This window comes from Anabas testudineus, chromosome 1, assembly GCF_900324465.2.
Source record: "Anabas testudineus chromosome 1, fAnaTes1.2, whole genome shotgun sequence".
Classification (NCBI taxonomy): Eukaryota; Metazoa; Chordata; class Actinopteri; order Anabantiformes; family Anabantidae; genus Anabas; species Anabas testudineus.
Genome location: NC_046610.1, coordinates 11,795,180 through 11,807,557, shown reverse-complemented (window position 1 = coordinate 11,807,557; position 12,378 = coordinate 11,795,180). Strand labels below are relative to the sequence as shown.

The 12,378-nt window shown below is 38.6% G+C and overlaps 2 protein-coding genes across 3 annotated transcripts in view; one reads left to right on the top strand and one right to left on the bottom strand.

Moving 5' to 3' along the window:
- Positions 1-12,378, top strand: part of ctnna2 (catenin (cadherin-associated protein), alpha 2) — a 263,561-nt gene that overhangs the window by 153,303 nt on the left and 97,880 nt on the right. The gene's annotated exons all lie outside the window — the stretch shown is intronic.
- Positions 6,592-10,705, bottom strand: lrrtm1 (leucine rich repeat transmembrane neuronal 1). Its single transcript, XM_026360929.1, has one exon. The coding sequence runs from the start codon at positions 9,693-9,695 to the stop codon at positions 8,118-8,120; it is 1,578 nt and encodes a 525-aa protein (XP_026216714.1). The 5' UTR covers positions 9,696-10,705; the 3' UTR covers positions 6,592-8,117.

The following is a 12,378-nucleotide window of genomic DNA, read 5'->3' as shown; positions in this document are numbered from 1 at the left end:
TGGCACGGGCATATTCCAAATTGATAATACTAGGATTCATCTGGTTCGAATTGTGAAAGAGCTTATTGCAAACGGAAACTACTGTACCTGTAATTTGTTTCAATGATAATTTGTCTGACAGTTGTAGCTGAACACATTAAGGCAGTTGGGAAAAGTCATCAGTGGATAACATGGTTTACACAGATAGCAGCGCTCATATTCATACCTGTGGGCAATTTAGAGTATCCACTTGGCATTTCTTAAGCATTTTGAAATGAAATTATTCAAATAATTAAAACAGCAGTGCTAATCAGTCAAGCAGTGGCACTTTACTTTTTTGTGTGAAGCAGCGACAAAAATTATCCCTTTGTCAGGACTGTCTTCCAAGAAAAGGTTTCTATACTGTGCTTCCTCTTTTTACACTATGGTGGCTGTCACACGTTAGACATTAAATGTACCGTCAGTTTAACTATGATACTGCAGGCAAACACACTTTGTCATAGACCGTCTAATCTTAAAAGTCTACTGCAAAAGGTTGCATTCTGTAAATATAAAGGCAAGTATACATTTTGCATGCCTTTTCTTTCTATCTTTTGTGGCATTCTTTGTGGATCCACTTATTTGTTTATTTATTGTGCAAAATTATTCATTCTTAAATGTGAACCCGTTTGTAACTAGTGTGACCCCTTTTTGTAGCAACAGCTACTTCAGTTAAACATTTACAGTAACTTGTTTTGGACGCATGCTTTCATTTCTCCTTTGCACCCTACTCCCCCAAAATAACACCACTCTCCTGTGGGCAAGCAGATTCCACCTGCCTTTCAAAGTATTAAATTCAGACGCAATTCAAGCAAATGCAAATTGCTTTTAGACTTGATAAATCACATTGTATGTGCATGTTGCATTTTCTTCTCATTGTATTTTGCACATTTGAGCAAACGTTGTATATTTATGAAGGCAAAGGTTAGTAAATCAGGCCTTTAATGAGTAATGTTTAAAAGTGTAAGGGTAATTTGCTTGATCCATTTGCTTAATTGTCTTCACTTTATTTAGTTTTAGGATTTGCACGAAAAGCCGTCTATTTCAAGTCATATTTATTCAGAAATTGAAAAAATTATATAGGGTTCAAAAACTTTCAAGCACCACTATATATGTCTTAAGTACTTGTTGCACCAGAGATGCATTTTAGCACAATGGTTTTGTAAAGAGTGAATGCATTCCCTTTTTCTCAGTTGACACTTGGAGAATAGGGCAATTCCATTTATACAGCCAATCTCATTGGCTACTGGAGAGATGCCAATCTGCCCTCACAGATAGGAAAGGGAGCAGGAGCACGGAGAGCGGGTAGAATAGCATTTATTCATCCTGACACTGATCAGATAAATGGGAAATGATAAATGCTGTCTATTTTTACTTCCCTTAACCTGTGTTAACTTTTTATTCAAAAAACACATCTGCAGTTTTACCATGCTGTACCTTTAAAATGTAGAAGTAAAAATTGTTGTTTAGGATTTAGTCTGAAGTAATATGACTATGAATAATGAAACATGATGTTGTTATCCTAATGACTCATTTAGCATGAATGGTGAACAAATTGATCTGATGTCTGTCTGCAAGGCAAGGAATATTCAGCCATCAACTAAGAAGACAATAAGGCTTTTGTTTTGAAATCATTCCCCAGTATTCATTTCTTTGTTATTTATCTTTGTTATTTCAAAGGCTGATTGTGCCCACATCTAAATCTGTGAATCTAAATGCTCATTCAGGGGAGCTTAATTTATAACTGTTGAAAAGGCAAGAATGTCCCCAATAGCAATTCCCGTGATATTTAGGCTTAAAGAAAACCTGGGAGCCCACCTAATGTTATTCATAAAAATTGAATAAGTTGTATATTATCTGTCATATGGTCAGACTTATATAGATGTATATATTTATACTTTTACTTGAATTATTTAGACATAATAATTTACACAATTTTCTCATCATGATTTTCCACCCCCATTACTTTGTTTAGTTAGTTAGTTAGTTTTTTTCAGAGAATAGTCTTATGTACAGTACACATTCAGTTGAAATCTCAACTACAGATTTTTATTGATCGCTTGTGTGGGTTGTGAAATGTGTGTTACAGATTTTTGTCTCCATGCATTCAATTTTGTAGTACCATTTGTAGAACCACTGACAAATGGTTTAGGACTAAAAAAACGGGATCAAAATAGCCTGAAAGGGGTAACCTGAAAGAAAATGCAATACAACATTTATGTCTATATATTATCTTAGATTTGTTGTATACCCCATCAATTGCGATGTGTCTTTCCGTAAATGTACAAATAGCTATAAGAAATAATAAAAAATCCTACCTCTAGTCCTGGATAAAGCTTTGTTTTTCAGTCGCAGTAATACCCTGAATATTAGGCGCTGACCCACATCTGCTCTTATACAGGTTACATGGAGCCCCAGATGCAGGCCCAGCTGTTGCCATGTATTATCTCACTCACTGACCCTAATGGTTTATGTTAAATACAAGACAAAACATTAGCATAGGCTAGTCCAACCTATCTAAAGCAAAAAATAAAATAACAACACCAACACTTACACCACCAATAATAAATAATAATCATAAGCATCATAATCATAATAATCATGACCACCACAGGTCCCTGCTACTCTCCCATCTTCTATCTCAGTGTAATGAATATTTAGCTGCCAACCTTGCACTGATTCTCTAAGCAGTTTCACCTTCCTCAGCAGTCACCACTGCTCTACCTACCATCATGTTGGTAAGTAAGAATAATAACTCATCGGTCATTATTATTTATTTTGTGTTGTTTGGTTATGGTGCATGCCAATGAAGCTGTTGTGTAGAGAGCTATGGGCTGCCTAGGTAATGAAAGCAATAATAGTTTCCTATTGGATCTGCATCTGTTTTAGTAAAGTAAATAATTTATAATAATATATAATAAAAAATGTGCCTTTCCTCCTAGCCGTATTTATGTAAATGTTTTCTTTACTTCAACATCTCTTATAAAAAAAAAGACATTTCTCTACACTCTATAATGTGTGAGTGTAATTTCCATTTGCCACCCTCTTTCAATTAATCCTCAGCTTGTATATGTAGGTTGTGTAAACACCAGGATTTTGTCAGTGCAGTAATATCACACTTAAAACAACAGCAGCACCAGTGCCAGTGAAATGCGAAAATAGTGCATAATAAGAAAAGAAATGGTGTGTTAGAGGTTTTGGATTCAAAGATAATGTTGAAGATGATTAGGATATTGATCCTGATAACCCACCTGTTATGAAAGAAGCAGAGGAAAGCCACCCACACATTGTCATTAGTCATCACCAGCCTACTGCAGAACATGCTGCCACCCATGATTTAGCTCTCCATCCAGTTATGAGGGGGCGTTAAGCGTTTATTATGCAGCACAGTCCCAGTACCAATGAGATGGCAAAATGTTGCCAGATCGATACCCCTCACAGGAAGCCAGGTTAATTTATGTTTCAAGGATCTGTTTGTGTCTCTAAGGCCTCCCTTTGCTGTAGGTTGCGACCCAAGCTAATTCCCAGTGATCTGCAGGCTGATGTTTGGGTACTGAGGTGCGTAACACGACACATGCAGACAAGCATAAACATGCATGCACAATTTTCACGTGGTGTTCCACTGTTGTGTTTCTATTTGGTTGTTTGTTTGCCAGATTAGCTTTTTTTTTTTTATTTGATTTATTGTTTGAACAAGACTTTGACAAGGCTAGTTGTGAGTACTTGCTGATTGATAGTGAGGTTACATTGTGTTATTTGAATGTCAGCTAGCAACTACATGTATAGTTTGAGTCTGTAGAGTTTCTTTATTCCTAGTGTTTGACCTTTAGGTCTGACTATTGCATCGTGTTTAACTCTTGTAGAAGGTCCTGCCTTTTGCACACCACATCCCCTCTGAATTTTCAGATTTCACTTTTGTGTCACCTTCATATCTATCATTGTCGTGTCTCTGTGTTGCGCTCATTACCATAAAGCTCTGTGTGCACGAATGTAACTACATGTGCATTCACCACAGGCTCAGTTTTGTACACATAAACTGCAAGGCAGTCTGTTCAGCTCTGTTAATGTGCAAATTGTATATACGATCACTGAGTCTCAAACAGCCGCAGCTCTGCAAATTTCAAAATAAATGTCATTCTCTTCTACCAAACTGCTCTGAAAAATGCTGATCTCACACATTTTTCTCACTAGACAGTGATCAGTAGTGCAGTCACTAGACAGTGATTGGTGAAAGACTGTGTCAACCACTTATCATCTTCCCAATCAATTATAGATTTCTATCTAAGTAAGAATTTGCCATCTTCAGCCATCAGTGGAAATTTATAGGCATCAGAATATACTGCCATGATCTAAGAGGCTGTGTTTTGAAGTCATCTTGCAGTAATATTTACATTTTTGAGTTCTATGAAAAGATACTGGTGCCCACATCTGACTTTGTGAACCCAAATGGGCAGCTTAATTTATAACTGCTGAAAGGCAAAGATATCCTCTGTAGCAGCTGATATTTAGGGATAGAGACAGCCTGTTTCTGAAAAACTAGTGTGTTTTACAGGGCAAAAAATGGATTGTGTTATTTTCTTAATTCATTTGTTGTCACAATGATCATTTTGGTTTCCACTACTCTATGGATTTTCACCCATCATCATCAGTAAAGACATATATAATGGATGCTGTCCATTGTGAGAGCCCAAGTCTCCCCTCAGGGAATTATCACCCTGGTCTCAGGTCAAGCAGAGATTTGATCTATTGTCAGTTAGATGAATTGATGTATTTCTCTACATTTATCTACATTGTGTCTTCTGGACACAGGGTGGGGTGTGGGGAGGTAAAGGTGAGAATAGACATAGATTTGTTTAAAGTAGTTCAATGTCAACTCTCAAGATTCAACTTTTTTAAGATATCCAATGCTGTTCTCCATCACCCTTTGCTCTGGTTGGTTGTTTAAGAAACAAGTGAAATGAAATCAATAGCAGTGCCAGTGCTGGCCTCTATGCCAAGCATCATCCAATATTTATACAAATGAAGCTCCACACCCTCAGATTTACCCTTTAGTTGCATGTTTAAGGCTGTGTAGGACTTTAAGGGGGTGAATATTCCAGCCAGCATGTGTGATGAAGAGAACAATAAATCTTTGTCCAAATCATGATGCTGCTGTACATACTGAAGTCATTTGCAATCACATGAGATGGCGAGTTATGATCAAGAGCTATGTTGAGTCTTAAAGTGGGGCGCCCTTGGTACCATAAATAAGAAATGGATCATAAATCCCATATGGCAACTTTAGGTCATTATCATTCTCTAAAACATGTCCTCTAACAAATAACCAAAAAGTGTAGTGTTTTTGTTTAGTTTTTACAACTTTAACACTACATGTAGTGTGTGCAGACATTTTTTAGTCTTTAGCCACAGTTATTCAACCTGTTAACATAAAAGTACACGGTGGGTATTTTACAACAAAATATAGCATTTGAATTGCTCACATTGGACCTTTGTGTTTCAGCTTGCATGGGTTACTTCTTCAGATATTATATATGACTAAAACAGGGTCCTTTTACAGCCACAGACTGTCGAGGTCAGTTTGAGAGTATGAGTAAGTATGAGAACAAAATCTCTGAACACAATTTTGTGCAGAAACGTGATAAAAATATACATCCACATATAATAGTTGTGAAAATTGATTAATTCCATGTTGATAATCATGGATGGAATTCATAAGGAACTTTTGTATATAATTATCCTGTATGCATATATAGTATTCAAACCTGAAATGCATGTTTTATATCTATTACAGTTAAAATAAAAATAAAAAGATAAAATGTATTTGCATAATAATTTATTTATAGTTAGGTTAATGTGCCCAAATGTAAAATACAGAATTCCCAGCTTATCCTTCACACTGATATTAATGATTAGTATGTGATAGGATTTTACCTGGGAGAATTCCTGTGTGCTGTTGCCTTTGTACTTTTTCAGTCCAGGCCAGGTTTTGTCAGTGTTGTGATTGCAAGAATTAAAACAGATTTAATCAAAAATTTTCTGTACTATTTCCAAAAAATACTGTAAAAATGTTTGCCCATTCATAGCCATTTAAAGTTAAAGTTAAAGGTTTTGCATTTCAGAAGCACTGATAATTAGCTCAGTTTAAATTAATTAATCATAACCCCCAGTAAAACAATGTATTCAGAGACATCATTACCTGAGTAAACTTAAATCCTCTGCACTTCTGTACACGTAGTACAGACAGGGTTTACTTCCAGATTATTACACCAATACTTACTAAACCACTTCGAACTCTATAAGAACCAATTACTTCTTGACCTGTTTTCTTACTCAAAGAACACCACCACAACATCTGTTCTTAAAATGTTGATAATTTTATCAATAACTAAATATATAATAATTTTCTGTGAGTTTGTAAAACATTTTATTCCTGTAGATTTACAAGTTGTAACGATAATCTTAATTTATCGTAAAACAAAACAAAAAAAAAAGCAAACTGATGCAGTGATTTTTTTTTCCTCTTCAGAAAAGCAACTGCAAATTCATTGTATTGACATTGTCCCTGCTGTGGAAGTTGACAGAATATGGTGCACAATAGGTAAAATGTAGCCACAGTATTAGAATGTGCACACTAGAGAGCAGTCTGTTCCCTCTCTGCAGTCATCGTGATCCTCTTTCTCTCTCTCACAACACCCCTCACTCCACCTCACACAACATCCTGTTCATGTCAAAGGACCCAGGAACCACAACATCTGTCAATGCACTAATTAACACAATGAACACCAGAGGAGGAAGGAAATATATACACCTCAAAATGGCCTTGTATTTAACAAACATTTTACATCACATGGGAACACAATGAGGAATACTGTGTGTGCAAATCTTAAAGTAAGCTGGTGTATAATTTATTCAGTGATTCTGATACTATTTGAATTGCATTTTGATTTAAGTAAGTATGGTTTTGATGATTGTTCTTTTAAGCGTTCTTGTTTCATTGAAGGGAGGCACCGCTCTTCTGTGAAAGCCAAAGAGTGTGAAGCAATGAGAGGCATAGCTTTACATTTTGACACTCTGCTTTCTTTACTTGAATAGTACAATGGAAATAGTAATATAATAAATGAATTAACATGTAATAGATCATTTGAATCTATTGACAGATAGGAAATGGAAAGGGGGAAAGAAACTGCACTGATGGTGAGCCAACACAGTGAATGATAAAGCAACAAATATGAGAGATATAGCAGAGAAGACTTCTAAAATTCAGACCATGGATTTTACATTGGAGATGAGATGCAGATATCTCTCTGTCTCTTTCATTTGTTTGTATTTCATTTTATTTATGTATTTATTATTTATTTTTTATGTTTTTCATTCAACACTGCAGAGACATGGCTCTCCAGTCCTTGAGCACAAAGACTGCGTGTATTGTCATTCATCTTCTCTGACAGGCTTCTCATGTACAAATGACTTTTCTGTGAATAGCAATTCATTTATTTAAACATTTTGTTTTGTATTTTACAAAAGAAATAGATTATCTTTTATCATTTTTTGTCCACACTTGCACTTGCACTTCTTTTAACATATTTTACACAGATTTTTATTTTTACAATTTTAATCCAACTTAAACATGTTTTTAATATTTTAAATGCTTGTCAAATATTGTGTTCAACATCATACAAATGTTTTTTTTTTTTTACTTATTTTATGAGTCCCCAGTTTATTTCAAACAATAATTATATGTCCTGAAGCAGATAGACACATTAAAGCTCAATTATCCATCCATGAGAGAAAAGCCTCAGTGCCCACAATGTATTCCTCTCTGTGTTTCTGTAGAACATTAACAGGTCCAAGAGTCAGGTGCCCATTGTGCACTATGGCCTCAAATAAGCAGGAGATAGCAGTAGCAATAAATCCACCACGAAATAGTCAGCCATATGAAGCACACTCCTGCCACATCACAGTGAGACGCTGTGTAAAAAGTGTCCAAAAGATCCCTTTATTCCTTCTGTCCCACAATATCCCCCTCCCCAGTGTATCCAAAAAAGGGATTTACTGTATATCCAGATAATCACAGGTAAAGATGTACTGAGAAAGCAGGGTCACACTTCACATTCCCGAGAAGGTTGTTGTTGGCAAGTGCAAGAACCATATTCATTGATGATTACTAGAGCTCCCTCAATGTGGTTAGGTTTATAGTCAACATAGTACTCCGGAGTAGAAATTGCAGCCATCTGCTGCATGCTTTGCTTTTGCTTCTGCTTACGACGCTGACTGCTGAAGCACTGCCTCAGTTGTCTTATTCCGGCTGGAAAGCACTTCCATGCCACATACAGCATGAGCACTATGATGAGAAAGGAAAAGATGAGTGCCATGGTGCCAGTAACCACCTTGTGAATCTGCATGGTGCTCTCCAGGTCATCATGGCCCACTGTGACAGTGAAAGAACTGGTGACCACCTCACTACCCTCACCCTCGTAAGGGTTCGGAGTAAATGGGCCCAGGAACACAGAGCCTCCCTGGGCCAGATCCCTTGTAGAAGCATACAGGCCTGCTGTAGTTACCTCCATTGGGGGCTCCTCACATAGCTGAAAGGCATAGACAGCATCCAATACATCCTCGCCCTGTGCGGTGTCGGGGCTTGAACACAGCAGGGAACTGTCACGCTGGCCTCGGAAGGCACTCAGCCAAGAGGCCAAGGCACACACGTTGCGACTGCACTCCCAGTCATTCCCTGCCAGGGTAATGCTGTCCAGAGATGACCATGAATCCAGGATGCGCTGGTCCACAGAGGTCAAACGATTGGAGTCAAGCATTAGCACTTTGAGATTGGGTGCACTCTCAAAAACATGTGGCTCTATGTACTCAATTTCATTAGCTGACAGGTCAATCTTCTCTAAAAAATGCCATGTCCATTCCAGGGTATTGACAACAATAGTGGCACGATTATTGTGCATATACAGAGTACGTAAAGAGATGAGGCGAGGGAAGTGGGCTAGGTTGACTTTAACTAGCTCATTGTGCTCAAGATGCAACTCAGTCAACTTGAAGAGGCCAGCAAATGAATTTCGGGCCAGGCTTTGCAGTTGATTGTATCCCAAGTCCAGAAACTGCATGCTCCGGCAGTCTTGAAAAATCCGCACTGGCACAAATTTGAGAACATTGTACCGCAAGTGCAAATTGGTGAGCTTTCTAAGGCCATGGAACAGGTCAGGCTCTAGTGCCTGCAGTCTGTTGTATGAGAGGTCCAGGATACGCAGGTTTGGGAGGGGCCTAAAGGTACCATTTGGCAGATTCTCAATCCGGTTGCTGCTCAGGTCTAACTCCTTTACTCGTCTTAGCCTGTCAAATGCACCCTCCTCGACAATGTCAATGTTGTTGTGATCTAAGTAGAGCCAGGTGAGCTGTGACAGACCAGCTAGTTGGCCTTCACGCAGCTCAGTCAAGTTGTTCTCTCTCATGGACAGGCCCATGGCGCTGCTCAGATTGCGGGGAATATCTGTGAGGTTGAGTCCCTCGCAGTACAGCAGCTTGCTGTCGCAGCGGCACAGCTTTGGACAAACCCCTTCTACCAAGGGAACCATTCGTAGAAAAATGCCCAGTGAACACAGTATCAACCCCGGGGGCTTCTTCAGTGGCCACTTTAAATACAGTCCAATTAGAAGGAAATCCATTAGCATAAATATCCAGGGATGTCACTGAGAAAATGTCCATTGAACCACTCTGGATGTTGTTTTTGCACCTATCACGATATATTTATCAAAGCATATTTAATTAATTTAACAATCAGTTTTCTTCCATTTTTGTATTTTAGCTGTCGACAATAGTTTTTTTTTTTTATTTAGTCAATCAAGGCAATCCACTTAAAAATACAAGGGATAAAGGGCAAGTTTCTTTGCTTATCTTAGATATCAAGCAGTGGGTGGAGAGTAGAGGGAATGAAAAAAAAAACTGTTCTTACTGATCAATCTTATTTGAAAAGGTTCCTACTCACCCCTATCCAAAAGCTGACAATCTCCATTCAGCGTCTCGCTTTGTGCCCCAACACTAATTATGTGTGAATCTAAAAAAGACCCCACTGTGGTACAAATTCTCCCCTCCCTTCGCTCTTTTCAGTGGACACCAGATCCTTGGCAGGCTTACAATGTCTTAGTTCTCCTCAAGTGAAAGAGCCAGAAAGAGAAGGAATCCAAGTAGCTTTCAGCGAAATGGTAGGAAGTGCAAGTTCCCCTGTCTGCATACATGAGCTCTGTCTCTTTTGCTTCTCCGCAGTCCTCTGCTGCAATGATCAGAGGGGAGAATAGACAACCAGAGAAAGAAAAAAAAAACGACCAAGAAAAAATGGTTTAAATATCTGTCTTGCTCTTTTCTCCTCCCCTTCCTGCTTAAGTTTTAGCAGATCTGTCAGCACATATTATCGTCCATCTCTGGAAGCAATCACTGACTTGTAAGGTTTAAATCCATTCAAGCGGGTAATCATGCTTTCAGTGACGGAAGCAGGGGGGAAAAAGGATTTAAAGAGGTGAACCCTGTTCACTGTTTTCTTGTGTAACAGTATTCCTTGTCATCTCTGTGGCTCATCTCGGTTAAGAAGCCGCTTGCATCCCCTGTGGCGTGCAGGTTTCGTTCACTCCCTTGCTCTCCGGGGTATTTTCTCAGCCAGCTGGAAGAGGCTGCTGAAGGCTGGTGCTGGTAGGCAGGCAGGGGCGGTAAATGTGGGAAGCAAAGGAGCGCGCAATCCCTTGCAGCAGACCAGTACACTGACAGTGCATGCAGAAACACCTTCTGTTCACTGAGTGTCGTAAGCCACTCACAATTCAGAGTGCTCGCTCTCTTTCCCTCACTCGCTTGCTCTCTTTCCCTTGATCGCTCACTCACTTGTTCATGCTGCCCCCCTCCTCTTCCTTTTTCACCTCTTCCATCCTTGCTTTTCTGTTGCTGTGTTTTCTCTGTGTCTGAGACATTTACATATTCAGAATGGGCTGGGCTTAAACCAGAAGCCTTAATGAACCCCCACCCCCACCCCCACCCCCACCCTCCAATGAATTGGGCCATATAATATCTGCTTCCTTTGACGTTGCTATGAGAAAGCAGTTTCACTACACCGCCGATTTCAGAGCATCAAAAATAATAAATTATGTTCTAGTAAACAAAAGGGTGTAATATTATTTCTATTAGAACAATTTTCCTGCTTATTAAAAATCAAAACACATATAGGTAGACAACTAAAAAACACAAAGCAATTTAAAATTCACCACATTTTCTTTCAAGATGAAAATCATATTCATGGAAGACATGGAAGTAATTAATTCTGGTAATGATAATTCAGTTTAACTCTTCCTAATGTAAGTCTTCTGATTTCAAGTATGAATTCTTGTAATTAATCACTCTCATTTTATTGATATCCATTGTTTAGCCCCCACAACAGTGACAGCTACAGTATAATGAGAAGACTGGAGTGTGACATTGTTCATTTGATCAAATTGTCCTATAGCCAGACATGGTCTGTCACTGTCAATTACCACAAGGCTATTTATTGTGAATACAGATATATTAGGTTGAAGATTCAAAATTCTTTATTAATCCCAGAGGGAAATTGTTTTGCGGTGGCTCTCAATTCAGAAGAAAAAGAAGAGGAACCAGAACCAAAGAAAAGAAGAAAAGTACTACTACAACACAAATGTAAAATAACATTAATACAAGTCAATATACAGAATATGTAAAGATGGATGAAAATAGGTCAATAATGATCGTCCAAGGTGGAATGTCTACAAATATATGACATAAATGATTGTGATGATAGTAAGTTCCCTTTTTTCTTCCGGGATAGTTACGGTTTGATGGCCACCGACAGAAAGGATCTCTTGTGACATCATGCATCATGCACAAAGATAGGGTTGATAAACAAATTGGATGGGGTCAAGTGAGGGTTTGACCAGAAGTCAGGAGGACTGCAGGATCAGCCTCTCAAAAGCCTTCATAATATTTGAGATCAGAACCACTGGTCTGTAGTCATTGAGGGCATTGGGATGTGGCTTCATATTCCAAGCATAACTTTTTCCACCCAAGAGGAACACTCTCCTGACATAGACTAAGATTGAAAATTTGTTGGAAAACACCACATAGGTGCAGAGCATAGGTTTTTAGCACCCTTGGGCTGATTCCATCTGGCCCTGTAGCCTTTGTGGAGTGAAGCCTGTTCAGGTCTCCTCACCTGTTCTGCTGTGATGGATATCACATGGGTGGTGGCTGAATTGTGTGGGGGAGGGAGGCTCAGCTTGGAATCTATGGTCCTCATAGGTGTTGTTATGCTTAAGGCTTTGTTCCAGTTTCCTCCTGTAAGCCTATTTTCCCTCCCTGATC